Raw genomic sequence first — 22,031 nt, 5'->3', positions numbered from 1 at the left:
CCCCCCCCCCCCCCCAGAAAGGCTTATCTTTTGTTTTCTCCTAGCTTTTGAATCCACCCCCCCCCCCACCCTTTAACTATTTGTGGTCATAGGAAGGTTTTGATTGTTTCCTAAAGGATGTTTAATGTTTACTTATTGTTTCTTTCTGCTCTGCTTGAACAAGAGTTAATCTTGTGATTGTAAATTTGAAAACAAACATAAATATTGGGGCAAGTGACTATTTGAAGCAGATCTCAGTAAGATGGTGAAAGAACTGGAGGAAACTAAGCCTCAGTGGTTGCCAGAGGATAATCCAGAAGCCTGTGGTCATCCGTCTTCAGGGAGCTCTCATTCTCAATTTTGAGACAGCAGAGGTGTTGCCAGTGGTGTGCTGGAGCAGGCTCTCGAGCGCCGTTTGTTAAGTTTTTAAGAATTTTGGGAGCCGGTTCTCCATGGCTACTTTAACAAATGGATCCCAAAATGTGGGCTTGGGCCCCTCCTGAATTCTCTTTTACTTTGCTGGCGAGAGAGAGCCCACTGTTAACAATTTACCAGCACACCCCTGGGTGTTGCCCTGGTCGGACGGGCAATGTGGTCAGAAGCCCACTTTGAGGCATGCCAGTCTTCCTTTTGTGTAGATAGGATGTCTCTTGAGCTCATAGGGACTCATAGTCAAATTCTAAATCAGTTAGGGGGGGGGGGGGGTCCTTGCCTAAATTTATATATATATATATATATATATATATATATATATATATATATATATATATATATATATATAAGCTGAATACTGTGTTTGGGAAAAGTTTGATAGTTTCCTTTGGTAATGGGAGGGTTGGTGGTATAAGGGGTATGGGGGGATCAGGGATGTATGGTATGGGTCTTTTGGGATTGGGGTAGATTGCTTGTTTCAATCTGGAGGGGAGCTATAAGAACACAGGCTTCCTCCATCTGGTGGTAGGGGGTTGCAACCAACTAATTTGGGCTGGTCTTGAAGGAGTTGAGAAGAGAAAATTAACTGGAATGAATAAATTTCACCTTTCTTAGCATCAGCTCCACTGTTCTGAACCAATGGGCGTTATCCCTTTCTTCCAGCAAGTGGAGATAGAGAAAACTGATTTCTGCCAGTGACATCATCAGTATAATCTCTGGTGCTCCCTGGAACAATCCAGTATTTTCTTTACCTCTGGCAGGTGGTAGGTTGTGTTGATGGCGTTCCAGGTTCCTCTCCTAGCTCCCTGCTCTGCAGGCCACGGCTGCACAGCGTGGTTGAGCCTAATGGCTGCTCTCAGGTTCATGGCTTGGGTCCGTTCCTGGTTGCGGGTGGAGCTTTGCTCCTCAGTCACACTTCTTAGTGCCACTGTGAGAGGCTTTGGCTTGGTCCTACGGGACCTTGCCCTAGAGGTGCGGGTCCCCATACCCCCACCACTCTTACCTGTACACCATGTTTGGGTGTTGATTCACCATGGGCTTCTCTGTAACTCCCATGATGAGCAACACCCCCCCACAATAAAAAATAGAAAAACATTTCAATCTGGTCTGGATAGGTTGTTCCCTGTTTAAGGGACTAAAACTCTTTAAAAGATTATGCTGCTACTGCTATATAGTCTTTAGGTCAAAGGCTTCAGAGTAGTTCAGTGTGTCCTGAGGGACTGAGAACGCCCAGATGCTTTGGAGCAAGTTTTATGCTACTACATTTCTTTGAAGGGGTGAACAAATGTGGATAAAGGTGAGCCGCAAAGCCTACCTCGAAAATCCATTGCTTAACTACAACACCTCATCACTCCACCCTTCCCTAAAAGCCTTCTTTCTATAACTATTTCTCCAGTTCTTATTGTTATCCATGATCTTTTGTAACACCAATTGTATCTTCTACCCTAGAATGGCAACGCCGTAACAGGTTTGTGTAAGCCACATTGAGCCTGCAAATAGGTGGGAAAATGTGGGATACAAGTGCAATAAATAATTGTGCATCTGGATTTTCAAAAGGCATTTAACAAAGTATCTCATGAAAGACTCTAGAGGAAATTGGAGAGTCATGGGATAGGAGCTAGTGCTGTATTGTGGATGAAAAAAACTGGTTAAAAATATAGAAATCGGAATAGGGTTAAATGGTCAGTATTCTCAATGGAGAAGGGTAGATAATGGGGTTCCTGAGGAGTCTGTGCTGGGGCCGTAGCTTTTTAACATATTTATAAAAGATCTAGAGATGGAATAACTAGTGAGGTAATTTAATTTCCTAAGAACACAACGTTATTCAAAGTTCTTAAAGTGCAAGAGGATTGTGAAAAATTACAATGAGACTGGGCATCCAAATGGCAGATGGCGTTTAATGTGAGCAAGTACAAAGTGATGCCTGTGGGAAAGAGGAAAACCGAACTATAGTTACGGGTTGCAAGTTTCCACATTAGGAGTCACCGATCAGGATTAAGAGGACCCACCAGTAAATATTGTTGGGATAATACACTGAGTAAAACACGAGTTATAAATATGGGAGTTTCATATAAAAGTTTATTGTTAATAGTTATGCAACTGCACAGTAATTATACATGTACACATTATAGATATAGGAGTAGACAAGAAGGAAGGGATAGGGGAGAAAAGTTGGAAAATATTGATGATGGACTTTGCTGTTATACAATTTATATTGACTGAGATGGAATTGTATACCATGTGACCTCATCAATAAAAAATTGTTGAAACATAGGAGTCACCGATCAGGAAAGGGATCGAGGTGTCATTGTTGATTGAAACCCTCTGCTCAGTGTGCGGCAGTGGCTAAGAAAGCAAATAGGATGTTAGGTATTATTAGGAAAGGAATGGAAAACAAAAATGAGGATGTTATAATGCCTTTGTATCGCTGTACCTCGAATACTGTGTGTAATTCTGGTCACCGCGTCTCAAAGATATGGTGGAATTAGAAAAGGTGCCGAGAAGGGCAACAAAAATGATAAAGGGGAAAGGGACTTTCCTATGAGGAAAGGCTAAAGTGGCTAGGGCGCCCTTCAGCTTGGAGAAAAGACTGCTGAAGGGAGATACAATAGAGGTCTATAAAATAATGAGTGGAATGGGTAGATGTGAATCGCTCGTTTACTCTTTCCAAAAATACTAGGACTAGGGGGCACGCAATGAAGCTACAAAGTAGTAAATTTAAAACAAATTGGAGAAAATATTTCTTCACTCAAATTGTAATTAAACTCTGGGATTCGTTGCCAGAGAATGTAGTAAAAGCAGTTATCTTAGTGGGATTTAAACAAGGTTTGGGTAGCTTCCTAAAAAAGAAGTCCATAAGCCATTATTAAGATGAACTTGGGGAAAATCCACTGCTTATCTCTAGGATAAGCAGCATAAAATATATTGTACCATTTTGAGATCTTGCCAGGTACTTGTAACCTGGATCGGCCACTGTTGGAAACAGGATGCTGGGCTTGGTGGACTTTTGATCTATCCCAGTAAGGCAGCATTTACGTTCTTAAGGTCCCCAGTTTGATCCCTGAGTCATGTCTTCCATTCCTCAACTGGCTGGGCATGTTAACATCCCTGGTGGAAGGAGTGATTGCTTGAAGGTGAAAGGGTGACACCTAATGTTTGGCATCAGAGGTCCATGATTTCAGGATTTTTGACGGATCCTAGATGTATGGTCTTAAGCTCCAAACAATTACTACAAAAATCAGATTATATTTGATGAGGAGGAGTGATATAAGATCATGGGAAAATCTGTGGGCAGTTACAAATAAGGGCTTTGATGGTCATTCACAATTACATGGGGATGTGGGTTTTTGTGTGTGTCGGTTAAAAAAACAAACAACTATTATATCTTCTTTTTTAACTTTTGCCATCTCCGTGACAGTTGGTGGCTGGGGGCCAAGCACCAGGGCTTCTTCCGGAGCCCTGCAGTTGTGGGCCCTAGGTCTGGCCAGTAGTTATTGCACAGTGACTTCCCTTCTCTGAGTCATCTTCTGGGGCTCTGAATGCTGCTTCTACAGTGTGCCTGCCTTAGGCTAACCTATGGAGTGGACAATTTCAGCCAGGAATAAAACCTATGTGCTTCAGAGCCACTGGGCTAGTCCTTTGGCTTGATTTAAAATTTTTCTCCCCCATGGTCCTACAGTGAAACTTAAAATATATCCGTTGTTGCTGATATACATATACACACGCACTTTATTTTTATAGATTTCAAAGTACAATCACAAAATGCTACATTGGATTTATTTTGTGGAGTTTCTTAATCACAAAGAAATAAGAAACTTAATAACAAGAAGTACCTAAGAATTCTTAAATATTTGACCACAACATAAAGGATTCCAGGGAAGAGAGAGAATTAAAAAGGAAAATAAATACAGCATTATAGACAGTGTTACTACCTAATTCACCAAGCGGACATCAGTGACTTGCAGACACACGTGCTTAAATCCTTTGCCTCTTGCTTAGAAATCAAGAATTCAGATAGTAGTTTAGGTTCAAAAAAACATATATAACTTATTCTCAAATATAATATCTAATTTTTGAAAGTTAGATTTACTGACATATTTTTAATGAACTGCAAAATGAAATAGTTTAATGTTGCTTTTTTTAATTTTTAGGTCACAGCAAAGAATGCCATTATGTTCATTACTGTGCAGTACAATGTTACCTACACGGATGGTAAGGTTAGATTCACTGCAATATGTGTATATGGACACTATCGTCTTGAAGAATGTATAAAAAAGCTTCTATAATTTTCTTAAATGTGTTTTTTTTTAAAATGTAAGCCTTAAGTGCATAAAATGGCAGCAATAGAATAAAAGGTTAAAGATGATGGGTTTAGAAGCTGTTATCCAAAAAGTGTTCTTAAAATATTTTTTTCTACAACAGTCCTTCTCAATTTTATTTTTTATTTATTGCATTTGTATCCCACATTCCCCCACCTATTTGCAGGCTCAATGTGGCTTACATAGATTTGTTGACATTTCATCTTCCTTGGTTTATCCTTATTGTTCCCTCCCTTCCAGAATCACCACCACACTTCCCTTGAGTGAAAGAGGGCAGTGGTAGAACATACAGTAGAAGATAGTTTTGGGGATATTGGGCCAGTGCTACTATTTGAGAGCAAGAAATTGATTCTGTGACCAGTTCTGTGGCTGCAGAATTTTAGGAGACACGGGTCCAGCATATACTGTCTATTCATTTTGAAACTATCTTGTACTTCATTAGCCTCAGATTAGCCATCTCATTGATATCTTCAGATGCAGTCAAAATACACATTTTCTGTAAGAAAACAAGTTGTATAAGGTTACAGACACTGTAGTACAACAGAGAAGGCGTAGAGTTATAAAGAAGATATGTGTACATTGGGATAGAAGAATGAACAAATAGGGAATTATAGTGTACAAGTGTCAGCTCTTGTTACCCTACAAAAGTAGGTACTTTAGATCTTTAGACATTTTCCTGATGATTTCCCCCCTGTTTTATATCCCTTCCCATTTTACTTTAGTCCAGACATTGCAAAGATAATCCTTAGCTAAGGGCCATGCACCAGGGCTTTTTCTGAGTCCTGCAATTATGGGTCCTAAATCTGGCCATTAGGCATGGCATTGTGTGATTACTGGGACTCCCACTCCCCAAAGGGTTGTCTGAATGCTGCTTTACTCGGTGTCCCCAGCAAGACCTGGGGAGAGGAAGACCCTAAGCCGGAAATCAAAGCACTGGCCTCTGTTGAGCCTCGGTCTAGCCTGTTCATATATTATCTTATTTATTCATTTAACACATACTTTGAATACTTGATATAATAAGTTAAGTATCTTTATATTGAAGGGTAATTTTATCTTTCAGAGAACCGAAACGAACCTCTCCATTTCTACCGCGTATGGCCTCAAAGATGTTGCTACTGTGTTTTCTACATGCTCATAGCATTATTCTGCATGCTGTCATCCAGGAATATATTTTAGATGTAAGTGTCTTAAATTTTGACTGAACATGCTCAAAGTTAGAAAGATTGATAGTGGCCTTTGCATGCTAAACATTATTTTGTTAAAATGAGTCTTCTCCATGAGTGGGTCTGTGTGCTTACCCAAAAAAGAAAGCTATTTGCAGTATGATGCTATACTAATACTTGGGCAGGGTCCAAGAGGTGCACAGAAGGAGGCAGAGCAGTTGGTGTACCAAGGGGGGGGGGGAGGGGGGGTCCGCCCCGGGTGCACGCCGCGGGGGGTGCCGCGGCGCGTGCCTGCTCTGAGTTCGCTGACTTCGCGCGGTCACTGCAGCTCCCTCTGCCCTGGAACAGGTTACTTCCTGTTCCGGGTCAGAGGGAGCTGCGCGAACGCGCGAAGTCAGGGAACTCTGAGCAGGGACGCGCGCTGCAGCACCCCTCCCCAGCAGTGTGCACCCGGGGGGGGGGGGTCCGCGCCTGCAAATCGGGGGGGGGGTGCTGCACCCGGACGGGGGGGGGTCCGCGCTGCCATCGGGGGGGGGGGGGGGGGCGCCGCCCGGGTGTCCGCCCCCCCTAGGAACGCCACTGAGCAGAGCCACAGTATATATTCCACTAATTAATTACTCTTGTTTGTTGTGCTAAAGATGATATGTTTCCCATTTATCCTAAGTGCAACTCCTCAATACCCCCCCCCCCCCCCAATACATACTCTCCCCTTGTGTGAAGGCTTGCAACTGCTACTGTTTTCTTCTAACACTTCTTGCTCCTGGTGAGTTTCACTTGTATGGTGTTTTTAATGCCTGTGCTAACCTTTAAGATTGAATAAACAGAACAGTTGTTCTGGAGGTGGTGCTGCAGGTAAGCCCACTGCAAAGCAGGAAAAAACACCGCTACGAAAATCCAAAAAGAACCAGGGGAGAGTAGAGATTGACCAAATGATGAGCAATGCAGAGATGTTGCTTGAAAACGTATTTATTAAAAACCATAAATGGACCCCAGTCCGCGATGAAATATGTGGAATTTGTATTTCAAAGGCACCTTATAACCTCCTGACAATGTTATCCTAACCTGTTTGTACTGCTGTACCTGTTAATACAACTAGTGGCTCTAGCTGATAGAGCGTTTTATTGTGACCCATGAGGCATGCGGCTGCAACCACCGAAATATGGCCCATGTTGGGTTCTTTCCTGGTGCTTTTATTAAAGAATTTTTCAGGCAACGTCTCCGCGTTGGCTCATCATTTGGTCAACCTCTACTCTCCCCTGGTTCTTGCTGCAGGTAAGCCTCCAGGTAACGTGAAGGTTTAAGAGGAAAACCAGCTTAGAGGGGATAGCAATGGAACTAGAAATAGGATGGCAGAAGAGGCAAGCGGAGGTTGAGATGGGCTGGGGAGAGAGAGTGTACAGGGAAAGCGTGTAGCGAGTGAGATAATGTCGAGGAAGTAGACTCCATTTTGATTTAGTGACTTGCACAGAGTCCGTCTTAGCGACCTAGTGGGTTAATTTGTCCCATAATAGCTCATACACTGAATACTCTGTTTTTTTTGCTAAATTAGCCCTTGCTTGAAAAATGTTGACAGTTTTTATTATGACCTGCTTATAAGTTTGTATACCCTTTCCTTGGAGCCATTCCATTCAACGTGGTGTAAAAATATCCATTAAGATATGATTAAATTAAATTAATAAAACAGCTAAAATCTATTAAACCATTCTAAACATTGGCCTGTGTCTTTACCCAAAGACCAGTCCGCAGAGGATTTTTGGCCATGTGCTTGCATTTTTTATTTTCTGTAACCCTGAGCCCAAGTCTATTTACCATTGCCTTAGGCTGGAATATTTCAAGTACTGCAACATATCTTGTAATCTCGCTCTGCTCTCTAGGCCTTGCCTATAGCAGTCCCCGGCCTCACATTCAAATACAGTGTCCTTTCAGAGGGTTTTCCTCATCCGTCATCTACCAAACAGAGTAAGGTGTCTGGCTTGGAGTGGCCCTCCAGCAACTTTAGGCCACCTCTTATCCTTCCCCATGGTGCACAGTGAGCTCCGAATTGTAATAACTCACAGATAGAGTTGGGCCGTGGCCCCCCTCCCCACCCCAGTGGGGAAAGTGCACTTGTAGGCACACAGACAGGCCCTCCTCTTCTTGTTGCTATCAAGGTTCACTGTTGTTCATGAATTATAGGTAGCTCAGTTCTCTTCCTTCCCTTTCAAACATAGTTTATGAACGCACAAAGCAATTATAATGTTCTCAGTCTCAACCCTTTACCTTTCACCCTCTTCCCAATATCTTCACAGAGAGCGAAGGCGACCCCCACCCATTCTTTACCAGCACTAACACCTGGTAACCTCCCACATGGGTCTGGGCTGAGATAATTATCTGCTGTCTATCCTTCTATAGAAACCTCTTCCTTCCTTTTCAACCAAGGTAGAGAACCAGGATGCAAGGAGCCCTTTCAATTGTTCACCTTTCTTTCTAGCCAAGGCAGAAATGTCCATAGGTTCTTCCTCCTCCCCTTCCTCTCTCTCCAACTCCTGTCTTCCCTCCTCCATTTGCCAGTCCATTGGCTCCTCCTTAGGGCCCTCCAGCTGTCTTATATCCTCATGATTGAACTTCCCCAGCCTAGCCTCCCCATCACCTTTGGGATTCTGGGAATTGTGCGGGGAATGCCTAAACCCTATCAGGTGACCTATCCAAGGACTGCTGGGAATTGTAGTCTTTTGGCCTCTCTGGAGAGGGGAGAAACACTACTCTCTCTCGAAGCACGGTTTCTGCTACCATGGCCGCCTAGTTCGGTACTTCTGTAAAGTTTCAGGGTAAAAACTGCCCCTCTTTTCCTCCTCAGCCTCCCCCCCCCCCCCCCCCCCCCCCCCCCCCCCGCTTCCTTACTCGTTCTCCTATACCCTTTGCAAGCCTTATGGCAAATAAATTATTTTACTTTCTCAGCTGGCATGTAAAGAAAATATGAGAAGCTGTTTGCAGTTCAAAGACAATTTCATTTTCTTTTGGACAAAGTTATTTTTAATAGAGAGTACTGCTTTCTTTGCCTGAAACCATAGCACTTTGTTACTCAAAACCTCTTCCAGATTCTCCATCGCCATCAACTGTATAAAACTAAATTGACATTACCTCATTCCCCTCTCCTTCCTGTTGTGTAAAACACTGTGTATATGTATGCCAGTTCTTGCATGCAGCCTACGTTTGTGGTCACACACAGCACAGTCCCTCTGATCAGAATACTGCTAAGTGGTATGGCACGAACCTTACTATTGAAAAAGACAGGCAAGATTTTTGAAGAAAATCAAGTAAAAAATTGTTTATAATAAATAACTTTTAGTTGGATTATATTCATATGTGAATGAGAGGACATCAAATAATCTAAAAAAAAAAGTGTGATCTTCCAAAAGAGAATATTTTAGATACTTTTTTTTTTCCTAGGCTGGGTGTTTGGTTGCCTGGTTTTTAAAGTAAGATCATACAGCTTCAAAAGTAACATAGTAGATGACGGCAGAAAAAGACTTGCACGGTCCATCCAGTCTGCCCAAGAAGATAAATTTCATATGTGCTACTTTTTTATTTGTACTGTCCTCTTCAGGGCACAGACCGTATACGTCTGGCCAGCCCTATCCCCGCCTCCCACCACCAGCTCTGGCACAGACTGTATAAGTCTGCCCAGCACTATCCTCGCCTCCCAACTACCAGTCCCGCCTCCTACCACCAGCTCTGGCACAGACCGTATAAGTCTGCCCAGCACTATCCCTGCCTCCCACCACCGGCTCTGGCACAGACCGTATAAGTCTGCCCAGCATTATCCCCGCCGCCCAACCACCAGCCCCGGCACAGACCGTATAAGTCTGCCCAGCACTAGTCCTGCCTCCCAACCACCAGCCCCGGCACAGACCGTATAAGTCTGCCAAGCACTAGCCCCGCCTTCCAACCACCAGCTCTGCCACCCATTCTAGGCTAAGCTCCTGAGGATCCCTTCCTTCTGCACAGGATTCCTTTATGTTTATCCCACGCATGTTTGAATTCCGTTACCATTTTCATCTCTACCACCTCCCGCGGGAGGGCATTCCAAGCATCTACCACCCTCTCCATGAAAAAATACTTCCTGACATTTTTCTTGAGTCTGCCCCCTTCAATCTCATTTCATGCCCTCTAGTTCTGCCGCCTTCTCATCTCCGGAAAAGGTTCGTTTGCGGATTAATACCTTTCCAATATTTGAATGTCTGTATCATATCACCCCTGTTCCTCCTTTCCTCCAGGGTATACATGTTCAGGTCCGCAAGTCTCTCCTCATACGTCTTGTAACGCAAATCCCATACCATCCTCGTAGCTTTTCTTTGCACCGCTTCAAGTCATGGGTTTCTATGACGTAAGGGAGCAGAGATCCTTGTTGAATAGAATCCTGCAGGTATATGTGCAGTTAGGATAAAAGGTAATGGTATGTTTGTAAATAAGAAATAGGATAAAATGGGATTTTTTTTTCCAGCTCCCATCACTAGTTACACAAACAAATTAACCTACAAGACCTAAAGTCTGTTATAGACACTTTAGATCGACTGCAGCTAAGGATCGTAAAGCTCATCTGGTCTATCTAGTCCCCAACTGCCATTTTGTTATGAGACTGGAAATCAGCTTTAGACATTCATATTATGTTATCTACTACTACTATTTAGCATTTCTATAGCGCTACAAAGCGTACGCAGCGCTGCACAAACATAGAAGAAAGACAGTCCCTGCTCAAAGAGCTTACAATCTAGTAGACAAAAAATAAAGCAAACAAATCAATTAATGTGTAGAGGAAAGAGGAGAGGAGGGTAGGTGGAGGCGAGTGGATACAAGTGGTTACGAGTCAAAAGCAATGTTAAAGAGGTGGGCTTTCAATCTAGATTTAAAGATGGTCAAGGATGGGGCAAGACGTAGGGGCTCAGGAAGTCTATTCCAGGCATAGGGCGCAGCAAGACAGAAGGCGCGAAGTCTGGAGTTGGCAGTAGTGGAGAAGGGAACAGATAAGAAGGATTTATCCATGGAGCGGAGTGCACGGGAAGGGGTGTAGGGACGGACGAGTGTGGAGAGATACTGGGGAGCAGCAGAGTGAGTAAAAATTAAATTAGTAACATAGATGTGTAGCATATCTTTAATCCTTGTGAAATTTAACCAATTGTTTTATTAGGTAAATATGATGCAGTTTGCTAATAATTCATGATTTACTATGTATTTTTTTTTCCAGAAAATTAATAGACGTCTCCATTTGTCAAAAACAAAACACAGCAAGTTCAATGAATCAGGGCAGCTTGCTTTTTTCTATCTGTTCTCATTTGCTTGGGGAACAAGTATTTTAACTGAAGTAAGTAAACTTCCTTTATATTGTATATTAATAAAATATTGTAGAGAAGTGATTTCAATTTTAATTTTTTTTTACAATTCTGTTTCAGGAGCCATTTACAACAAATCCTACCCTCTTGTGGGAGGATTATCCTCATACTCATATGTTGTAAGTAACCAAACACTCGACCATATTGTGTGTTTATCTTTATTTGTGACAATTATGGGTTTAAATTTTAGGTCTGATTTCAGTATACACTGTGTAACAGGAAGATTATTCATATCTTTTGTACTTAAGTAGATTATCTTAGTTTTCTCCATACAATCAGTTTCTAAATTATAGGCTTCCTGGTTTGTTCATGTATTTTGCAGTCTGCACATGTACACATAATTAGAGTATAGCATAGTAAGCCTGGTGAGGTGGGGGTGGGACATTAAAAGTTGCTGTGACTGTCTATTTTGCACTGGCCCTGTACTGAGAGAGCAGTAGGATGACAGGACCCAGGCCAATCCCTTCCATCACCTTCTGTTGTCACTACTGCTGCTGGGCCTGTGGCAGAAATGTATAAAACTCCAGTAATAAGCGCTGGGAACCTTTAAGCCCTTGTGTTCTTGTAGGCCCTATTGAGCCACCCCGTGTGAGGTTGCTCATATGTTTGGGGGCGGGACCAGCAGGGCCTTCACAAGCACATGGGCTTGAATGCTCCCCCATGCTTATTACTGGAGCTGCTTTCGTTACTGCTGCTGGCCTAGAGGCATGGTACTGACAGCAGTGGCTTGGGGAGATGGGGAGAAAGAGGGTCAATGTTGGACTGGGGTCAAGAAGAGAGAAGGGGCGATGCTAGGTTGGTGGGAGGGAAGAGAATACAAGAAGGGCCAGTGATGGGCTAGAGAGGAGAGAGTGGGTGATGCTGGATGGGAATAGGTGAAAGAAGAGAGAAGGGACAATGCTAGACCGGTGGGGGAGAGGGGGTGATAGATGGATAGAAGGGAGAGAAGAGAGAACGAGTAATGCTGTAGTGGAGGGAGAGGAGAGGAGGTGATGCTGGATAGGTAGGTGTGAGTGAAGGAAAGAAAAAGGAGCAGTGCTATACAGGGTTGAGGTGAAGGAGGAAAAAAGGAGCTATGTTAGATGGGGGTGGGGGGGGGTGAGGGAAGAGAAAAGGGCACTGCTGGGCATGGCGGGGGGGGGGGGGGCCCTTCAGTGGGGGAGAAAGAGATATTTTGTGTTCCAGCGTCAGATTCACTCCTCCACCTTCCGCTCACACTCCCGGCATCCGCCCTTGGGGCCCCAACAGTGAACTTGTCAATCCGTAACTTGGTTGGGGGCATGGGAGCACCTGATTGGGGGGGGGGGGAGGGTAGAGTTCCAACTACCCCTTTTCTCTTAGTATGCGTGTAAGGTGGAGGAGGAATCGAAAACAAAAGCCAGCAGACATCAGCCAGAGTGTAAAGTATTAGGGTCCTGCTGCCATCTTAACTCCTTCCCTCTTCAGAGGGGTTATCTTAGCGGGGTTTTAAAAAGATTTGGACGGCTTTCTAAAGGAAAAGACCTAGACCATTATTAAAATGACACGGGGGAAATCCACTGCTTATTTCTGGGATAAGCAGCATAAAATGTATTGAACTTTTTTGGGATCTTGCCAGGTATTTGTGACCTGGATTGACCACTGTTAAAAACAGGATACTGGGCTTGATAGGCCTTTGGTCTGTCCCAGTGTGGCAATACTTAATGTTAATTGTTTTAAGACCTTGAGACAATTAGAATTTACATCATTGACACTGTATAAAACAAATTAAAAGAAAGGACCAGTGAAGTTGGGTAAAGTCCATTAGACTAATGAACGTGTTTGTTTTCAGGATTTCAGTTTTCTTTAAACAGTATCATAGCTTAACTCTAAGAGCCAGATGCATCAACCAAACGTTAAAAAATCTAAATCGTTAAAGTCCATAACGATTTTTAAAAAACGAAGAATGCAACAAAAAAACAAGTCGCACATGCTCGGTGCGGTATTGAAAAGTACAGTGTATCAAAGAATCGTAATCCCCGTCCGTAATCGGCCCCTAAAGCATGCGCAGAGCTGCCAAGCGTTTTGCTGGCTGCTCTGCGCATGCCACAAACGTCAAAACACCACCAAAAAAAAACACAGAAACACGTGGCTCCCTGCTTCCCCCTGCATATTTATTTTTATTTTTTATTTTTGTTACATTATGGCAGGCTCAATGCGGCTTACATATTGTATACAGGTACTTATTTGTACCTGGGGCAACGGAGGGTTAAGTGACTTGCCCAGAGTCACAAGGAGCTGCCTGTGCCTGAAGTGGGAATCAAACTCAGTTCCCCAGGACCAAAGTCCACCACACTAACCACTAGGCCACTCCTCCACTATATGCAGGGGGAAGTGGGGAGCCACGTGTTTCTGTTTTTTTTGCTGGGTAAGGCTCAAACATGCTCTGGATTGGTTAGGTTTTTTTTTTTTTACGTGACAGTCTTTGCGAGTCCACACAGCCACAATGAGAGGTACAGACCTCTCGTAGATTTTCCGGTGTTTTTTTCCTGCGTTAAGTCAATCGGAAAAGGTTAGTGCATCTCGTTACAATACAGTTTCTACCGGAATCCCTCATCTGCATTCCGCTTTCGTTAGCTGCTACCCTCATCGGAAAATGTCCTTTAATGCAAGCCACGGTTCAAAAATTGGTCGTTAAAGAGTCGTTAAAGTTTAGTGCATCTGCCTCTTAAAGCAGTACTTAGCCATAGCCAACTCTTCAGTTGGCTTTCATTATGTGCAAGTGTATGGGGTTAATTTCTCTTTGCACAGCTTTGAATTCAAGATGCAGACTGTCATAGTAATGCTTGAATGTTTTCACTTATATACACTGTCAGCGAGCACATTTGCTTATTTCCGATCTGACGAAGAAGGGCAACCTTCGAAAGCTAATCAAGAAATGTATTAAGTTATGTCCAATAAAAAAGGTATCATCTTATTTTCTTTTCCATGTTAAAATAATATTGAATTGAGACTGAGGAGCAGGAGCTAGTGCTGTTCCTGAAATAAAGGAGTGGCATTTTCTAGCTCCATACAGGATTTTAACTGCTGTGTTTTGTATGGTGTGAATCCTCTTCGTCAAAAAGATGTCAGTGCCAAAGAACAACAAATTACAGTAATCAATCTCAATGATGAATAAATAAGGAGTTGGAGATCTTTCTTATAACTGCTTGGATTTTCCTTAGAGAAAAGTAGAGGAGTGTGGTAGCCATGTTAGTCCACTCTTAAAGTTATCAATAGAAATCAAACAAAATAAAACATGGACGTTTCTTGATTAGCTTTCGAAGGTTGCCCTTCTTCCTCAGATCGGAAATAAGCAAATGTGCTAGCTGACAGTGTATATAAGTGAAAACATTCAAGCATTACGATGACAGTCTGACAGGGTGGGAGGATGGGGTTGGGTAGGAGGTGTGCATGGGGACATCAAAGCATATCATTGATATTCTAACAGGATGGGTGTGATATGCTTTCACTTATATACACTGTCAGCGAGCACATTTGCTTATTTCCGATCTGACGAAGAAGGGCGACCTTCGAAAGCTAATCAAGAAATGTATTAAGTTATGTCCAATAAAAAAGGTATCATCTTACTTTCTTTTCCATGTTTTATTTTGTTTGATTTCTATTGATAACCTTAAGAGTAGACTAACACGGCTACCACACTCCTCTACTTAAGATGCAGAAACAAAGCATTCAGTACTTGCTGAATCCTTTGCGAATGCTTTAAGGGTAGTGGAGGCAAGTTAATGCCAGCTTATTGTTTTTTTCTTTAGAAGAAAGTAATTTAGATCCAAAGTGACTCTCTGCCTTCTAATTTTGTTGTTTAGTTTTCAGGTAAAGTTTTTCTACATCTGCCAAATAGCTTACTGGATCCACGCATTGCCAGAATTATACTTTCAGAAGGTTCGGAAGGTATGACTACATGTTTTTCTATTATTCTTTAATTTAGGCCAGTCGTTTTTCACTGATCTGAATGTTAAGTTATGTCTAAGTACTATAAGCCATTTAATACTGTATAATAAAAACAGAGATATTTCCTTCGTAATATCCCAGAGTGTCAACTTTATACAGGGTATGTTTGAGTACTGTTAATAACATACTAAGATGTGTTCTCATGTGTCATGTATTTGAAAGCACTAGATTTCGGATTAGAAATTACAGAAAAAGGGGAAGATCAATCAAATTATTTAAAGAAGACTGACATTAGTATTTTTCTAATACAACTTTGTGCATGGGAACTTTTTTTTTTTCCTACATCACCTGAATGTTTTACTTAATAGTGTGTAACCAGGCGCCTCTCTTGTGCAGCCAGGGATAGAACAATCTCCTCTAACCACAGGCTCCCGGTACAATGAAGAAACAGATATCCACCAGTAACTTCAAACTCAAGGACTTTATTCCATGCAGGTTCCTAGTACATAGTTCCAACAGCAGCATTCACCTTCAATCCTACGCACCTATAAGCCACCTGAAAGTGTGTGGCCAGTAGTCCCCTTTAAGCAGAAGGCTCTTAGCACATGTCAGGATTCAATATAGGCTACAGTCGGCTTCAGTCTGGGTTCTTTATCCAGTGCACCATAAACATTAGTTCAATTCCAAACAGCAGTAGTCCATTCAATTCATCATCATAGTTAAATCACAAAGCAGCAGTTATACTTGTATTCTCTTCACCCTCATAATGAGCTCCATATTTTAGGGACTTCTCACACCCAAGGGATTCCCCCTGCAACAGCCTCACTAGTAAGGTTAATACTTTAGGGACTTCTTCTTACCCAAGGATTTTCAGCCTGCAAATACTTCTCAGCCTTCCTTGCTGCTCTCCCTGAACTGAACTGCTGAGACTCCTTCCCACCTGCCTCATCAATCCCTGGCTTCTGCCTTCACAACCAATCATTTTCCACTCATTAGCTTCTCTACACACCCATACCAGCTGAGTTAAGCATGAGCCTAATGAGGAGCTCCGGCACACAGGGTTTCCTAGCTCTCTTTCCCCCTAGGGGCAGCCCATCTACACATCCTGTCAGCTTATTCCCTTGTCTTCCCCTATTGCAGCTAGAGGTCCAGTCCGGGTTCCTCATCTCACCCCCTGGCTCCTTGCCTGCAATGCCTTCTGGGACTTGTAGTTCAGACTGAAACTGCCTTAACCCAACTATCCTGGATGTGACTTTATCACAAGTGATTGGGAAAGAACCTTTTCTGGTAATGAGGAGAATGGGAGATGAGAGCCCAAGGTATACCTTGGGGCACTGAATCTGCCAGGGTAATGATGAACCGAAAATCCTCAACCTAGAAGTTTGTTAGGATGATATTTTGAAATCTCTACTAACCTGTTTCATGTAGGACTAGCCGTTGAGCCTGTTAAAACGGGCTATTGGGTCGCCGCTGACCCCTCCCCCCCGAGTTCGCCGCTGCCAGTACCCCCCTCCCCCGAGACGCCGACGCCAGCCCGTCTCTTCGCTATGCAACTTACATCTCCGCAGTAGACAGATCTGCTGAGCTCCTGTCGGCCTTCCTTCTCTGCCTGTGTCCTGCCCTCGTGTGACGTAACGTCGGCGAGGGCGGGACACAGGCAGGGAAAGAAGGCCAACGGCAGCTCAGCTGATCTGCCTGCTCCGGAGATGTAAGTTGAATAGCGAAGAGACGGGCCGGATGGAGGGGTGGCGGCGGCAGCGACTCCGGGGGGGGGGGGGGGTACCAATGGCGGCGACCTTGGGGGGGGAGGGGGAGTGGTGGCGACCTCGGCGGTTCCCTCCCCTTCGCGCAGTTTCCCTCTGTCCCGCCCCCCCCTCCGTCATCACGTATTGACGCGGGGGCGGGACAGAGAGGGAAGTCTACTACACATTTGCAAGTGAGTACGGTCACTCGCCGTTTATATGTTTGATACTACACCAGTTACTGATTTTTATAAAAAGGATCCAGTCTTTGGAAGAGTTCCCAAGATGCATGCTTTCTTTGAGAATCGCTTTTGTTTCTCCTTCAGTCTTTGTGCTGGTATATTAATAATTTTCATGCTGCAGTGCGCTATTCTGAATATTAAATAGGCAGGTGGTTCCCACAGGGGATCTGTTTGAGGTGCAGTAATCTAACCACTGTATATGCTATCTTCCTCAGGTAGACTCAAATCATTTCACAATAGTTAAAATTATTCAAACAGTATCACTTGCCATAATTAAATAAACATTAGTAAATACAAATGAATTATAAATTGCGTAAATTTTTTTGGTGATTTTTTTTTTGTGTTTTTTTTTTGCTGCCAGATGAGGCTTAGGACACAGTGTCTAGGCAATTCTGTAAAGAAATACAGGTTAGAGGGGTTTATACAGAAAGATCAGAATATATTGGTCAATATTCTTTAATCTATTTTAAATTATTTTCTTTAATTTTGAAATTGTAAACTCTATTTGGAAATATATTCAACGCTGCCCACATCCTATGTGTTAGCTTCAAGTTTCTCCTGTCAAAGGGGCACGAGTTCTTAAAACATCATTGACACTACATAAAATAGGTTAAAATAAAAATAACCAGTGAAGTCCATCCCACTGTATCATATTGACATGAGGATTTTCCATTATGACACATGCAGACTGCAAAGACAGATCTAGCTCAGTCAGAAAGAAGTGACTATATTTCAGACCAGGACACCAATCACTGAATATATTTGCTGGCTGTGGGATAATGAGAAAACTGCTGGAGCTTAACAGGTGTCCCTGGACCTGCCTGATGCAACCATTCTCGTCCCCATGTGTCCTGCAATTGCAGGACTGTGTAGGAATGCTGGAAGGCTGCGGGTTGAGGCTGCAAATTTAAGGGAAATATTTCACAACCTGATACAATCAATGGTACTAAGCCACGCAGACTATTGCAATGGAATTTATGCGGGATGCAAGGAACAAATCATAAAGAAAATTCAGACCACCCAAAACACAGCAGCAAGGCTTATATTTGGAAAAACGCGTTTTGACAGCGCTAAACCCCTCTGAGAAATTCCAATCAAAGAACGTATTGCTTTCAAAATCTGCACGACAGTTCATAAAATTATTTACGGCGAAGCCCCGGGATACATGACCTCATTGACCTGCCAACCAGAAACCCTACTAAATCATCACGATCATACCTAAACCTCCACTACCCAAGCAGCAAAGGACTCAAATACAAATCTACTTATGCATCTAGCTTTTCCTACTTAAACGCACTGTCAAAAGCAGTAAAAACTACGCTCGACCACCTAAATTTCCGGAAAGTACTAAAAACAAACCTGTTCAAAAAGGCACACCCCACTGACCCAACATCAAAAAACCTGGCTACTTGCGACATAACGTAACCAAAGACCATAATGGACATACACTAACTCCTCCTCTTCCTTTCTATGTTCCCCTAATGTATTTACGTTACATGAACCTCATTCTACCACAATATCACCTTGTATTTGTTCATACCGGAACTGGCTAACGTCGTTACTGTAATATGTAAGCCACATTGAGCCTGTAAAGAGGTGGGAAAATGCAGGATACAAATGCAATAAATAAAAATAAATAGTTTAGCCATCACATTTATTTTTACCGATATTGTATATGAAATACTGAAAATAGTTCTGCAGTACCAAACATGAAATTTGTGTCAGCTTTTTGACTTGTAAGTTAATATATAAAGCAGTGATTCCCAATTCTGGTTCTGGAGGTACCCCAGCCAGTCAGGTTTTCAGGATATCCACAATGAATACTCATGAGACAGATTTGCATGCAGTGGAAGAAGTGTGTGCATAAGCTCTTTCATGGATATTCATTGTGGATTTCCTGAAAACCTGACTGGCTGGGGTGCCTTCAGGACCAGGTTTGGGAACCACTGATACTTTGTATTTGCTATTCAAGCTTCTCCTACTAACCTACAAATGCACTCGATCTGCAGCCCCTCCTTACCTCTCTACCCTCATCTCCCCTTACGTCCCTGTCCGTAACCTCCGCTCTCAAGACAAATCCCTCCTTTCAGTACCCTTCTCCACCACCGCCAACTCTAGGCTCCGCCCTTTCTGCCTCACCTCACCCCATGCTTGGAACAAACTCCCTGAGCCCATACGCCAGGCCCCCTCCCTACCCATCTTCAAATCATTGCTCAAAGCCCACCTCTTCAATGTCGCTTTCGGCACCTAATCACAACACCTCTACTCAGGAAATCTAGACTACCCCAGCTTGACATTTCGTCCATTAGATTGTAAGCTCTTCTGAGCAGGGACCGTCCTTAGTTATTAATTTGTACAGCGCTCTAGAAATGTTAAGTAGTAGTAGTAGTAATTATTCTGGTAACTTAGTTGCAGTAGAATAAAAATGGATGGTGGATAGTTATTATTTGTCCGTGATGCCATTGGCTGCCAATTGACCAGGGTGAACAAAGAATTGCCTTTAAAGAAGTTCTGAGTAGATCACAAATCAGCTTTAATTAGAAATCTGACTAGCACACTCTCTGAGTCCTAAAGACAAAATCGACTGCACTTGAAACACTAATTATAGCAGCTGCAGAAATCGGCACCGATGTTAGGCATCATCTCAGTCCTTTCCAGATTCTATGCCGATTTGATTTTTATTCAGTGCTTCAAAGGCTGCTGTGCTAATTATTAGACTAGACTACAGTACCAGGTAGCCCCCAGTCTTTTCATTGAAAGAGCCACCTTCCAGCACAGTTGAGAATGTCAGTACAGCTGTGACCAGGAAGCTCCCCCAAATCGACAGAACCACCCAACTATTCAGATCAACCTAGGCAAATGTCTGTGCTTGATTGTTGTGACCCAATGAAAGGCATGGCTTCTACAACAATACGCTATTCCCAATATACACCCTCCCCTTATTCCCTGTATAAAAATGCTACAGCTATGAGCCTTGGTCCCCTGCCTAGACTTTGGTTCAGGCTCTAAAATGAGGGAAAAGCTCACAGGCCTGTGTGGCTCTTGCTTGAACTCCCAGTGTTGGAGCACTGCAGAGAACAACAGGAAACACAAGGGTGGGGGTCCAAAGGACAGAGTGACATTGTGGTCAGCCATGGTCTTGCTTAAGATTTGTGGTCAAGCGAGCTAAAAACAAAACCATGTTAGCAAGATAAAAGCTACTCATTAGCATGAGCCAATCAGTGACAACCATGACATTAGCATAGATCCAATCAGGTATATCCATTGTCATATTATCCATATCCTGAGGGCACCTATAAAAATCAGAGTATTTCCTGGTTTAAGCTAGAGAGAAGGGTTGCCACTCTCTCTCTCCAAGGGAAACCAATGTGACCAGCAGAATTGACAAATTACCTAATTGCTTTCCCTTGTAAAACCTTTAATTGGTAAAAGAAATTATAAAAGATTAGGAACTAATTAACACCTGTTTGCAGCTGGATTATTATATTCCTATAATTAATTGATTGTACATGCCTGTTGTCAATCACTGATTTGACTTGCATCTTGGCAAATAAACTCCTCATCCCAAATGATGTTCTGTAGACTTCACTTTATGATCAGAGGCTGTAAGTATAAATGCTTTTGCTGTATCAGGCTATCTTTCGCTGCATTGTATAACTTGTAATCTAAATCCAGTTTGTCATAAGGCTGGTATCTTTTCCTTAGACCTAACGTATCTCTTAGTGGCAATTCCTTTTAGAACTTCACAACTTCTTGATTAGCTTAGTACCAGTGAATTATTCTATTTAGAGACGGAGTTAGATTTGAGGTCAACTCAGCCTTCTTGGAGGTATTCTCTCTGCCACTGGACAACTGAACTCCACAGTGCCAGACAGAACCTAGGGGTCTCTGAACCCTAGATCAAAACATCCCCTACCGTTACCTTCCTCCTTTCTTGACCATCTTACCTATCCATACCTAATCGACCGCCTCTTTACTCAGCTGCATCCACCCTATGTTACTCCGTCTACCTGATGTAATATGTAAGCCGCATTGAACCTGCTATTGAGTGGGAAAGTGCGGGGTATAAGCATTACATTACATTACCTGTGTTATAGCTACATGCAGGCAACTTAAGGGTTTCAGTTGTGTTAATTAGATTTAAAGACATTATAAACGCTTTATGCTTTAGTATTTATTCAGCACTGTTTGTTGGTCTTTTCTTTTTAGGAAGATATTGCAAGGCAATTGTATTACACCTGTCTTTATATTGCTCACATAGTGGGTGCCTATGTGCTAAAGTAAGTGTTTTTTTAAGTAATATTGGTGTCCTTGATATTTTACAGATTTGGGGGCAATTGTAGTAATTTATTTTAAAAATTATTCTTTCAGTCTTCATCTCTTGGGCCTAATTCTGTTAGTACCGCACTACTTGGTGGAACTTCTTTTTCATGCCTCTCGCCTCTTCTACTTCAGCGATGAAAATAAACAGAAAGGGTAAGCTGTTCACAATTATTTTTGCTCATACTTTCTACACAAAGTCGAGTTCAGAACACTTCAAAGAACAGGCTCAAATCCAAGCAAACTGCTTTTATGTCTACACCACAGAACCTCCAAATTGCATTGAACAATTCAATTGCACAAGATAGACAAGCAATGGGATACAGTGTAAGGTTTCAGTCTGGACAATAGAGGATTTTTATGAGAAATATTTTTATGTATACATTTTTTTTCTGGGGCCAAGCACTTAGGCCAGCTTTTACAAAGCTGTGCTAGCAATTTCTGTGCAGTAAATGAGAGGAAGCCTGTTCAATTCCTGTGGGCTTCCTGTCATTTGCCGCACAGGAATCGCTAGCACGGCTTTGTAAAAGAAGCCCTTAATCTGCTTTTCATTCAT

General features: G+C 42.7%; 1 protein-coding gene across 1 annotated transcript in view; it reads left to right on the top strand.

Moving 5' to 3' along the window:
• LOC115476290 (translocating chain-associated membrane protein 1-like) overlaps window positions 1-22,031 on the top strand; it is a 50,554-nt gene that overhangs the window by 4,902 nt on the left and 23,621 nt on the right. Inside the window, 9 exon segments of the mRNA XM_030212579.1 lie at window positions 4,563-4,623; window positions 5,791-5,822; window positions 5,824-5,849; window positions 5,851-5,908; window positions 11,118-11,234; window positions 11,323-11,381; window positions 15,087-15,171; window positions 21,365-21,435; window positions 21,527-21,631. Coding sequence (XP_030068439.1) covers window positions 4,563-4,623; window positions 5,791-5,822; window positions 5,824-5,849; window positions 5,851-5,908; window positions 11,118-11,234; window positions 11,323-11,381; window positions 15,087-15,171; window positions 21,365-21,435; window positions 21,527-21,631 — 614 coding nt within the window.

Source organism: Microcaecilia unicolor, chromosome 8 (genome assembly GCF_901765095.1).
Source record: "Microcaecilia unicolor chromosome 8, aMicUni1.1, whole genome shotgun sequence".
In the NCBI taxonomy this organism is placed as follows: Eukaryota; Metazoa; Chordata; class Amphibia; order Gymnophiona; family Siphonopidae; genus Microcaecilia; species Microcaecilia unicolor.
Note: the sequence above shows the minus strand (reverse complement) of the source record. Positions and strands in the feature narration are given on the sequence as shown.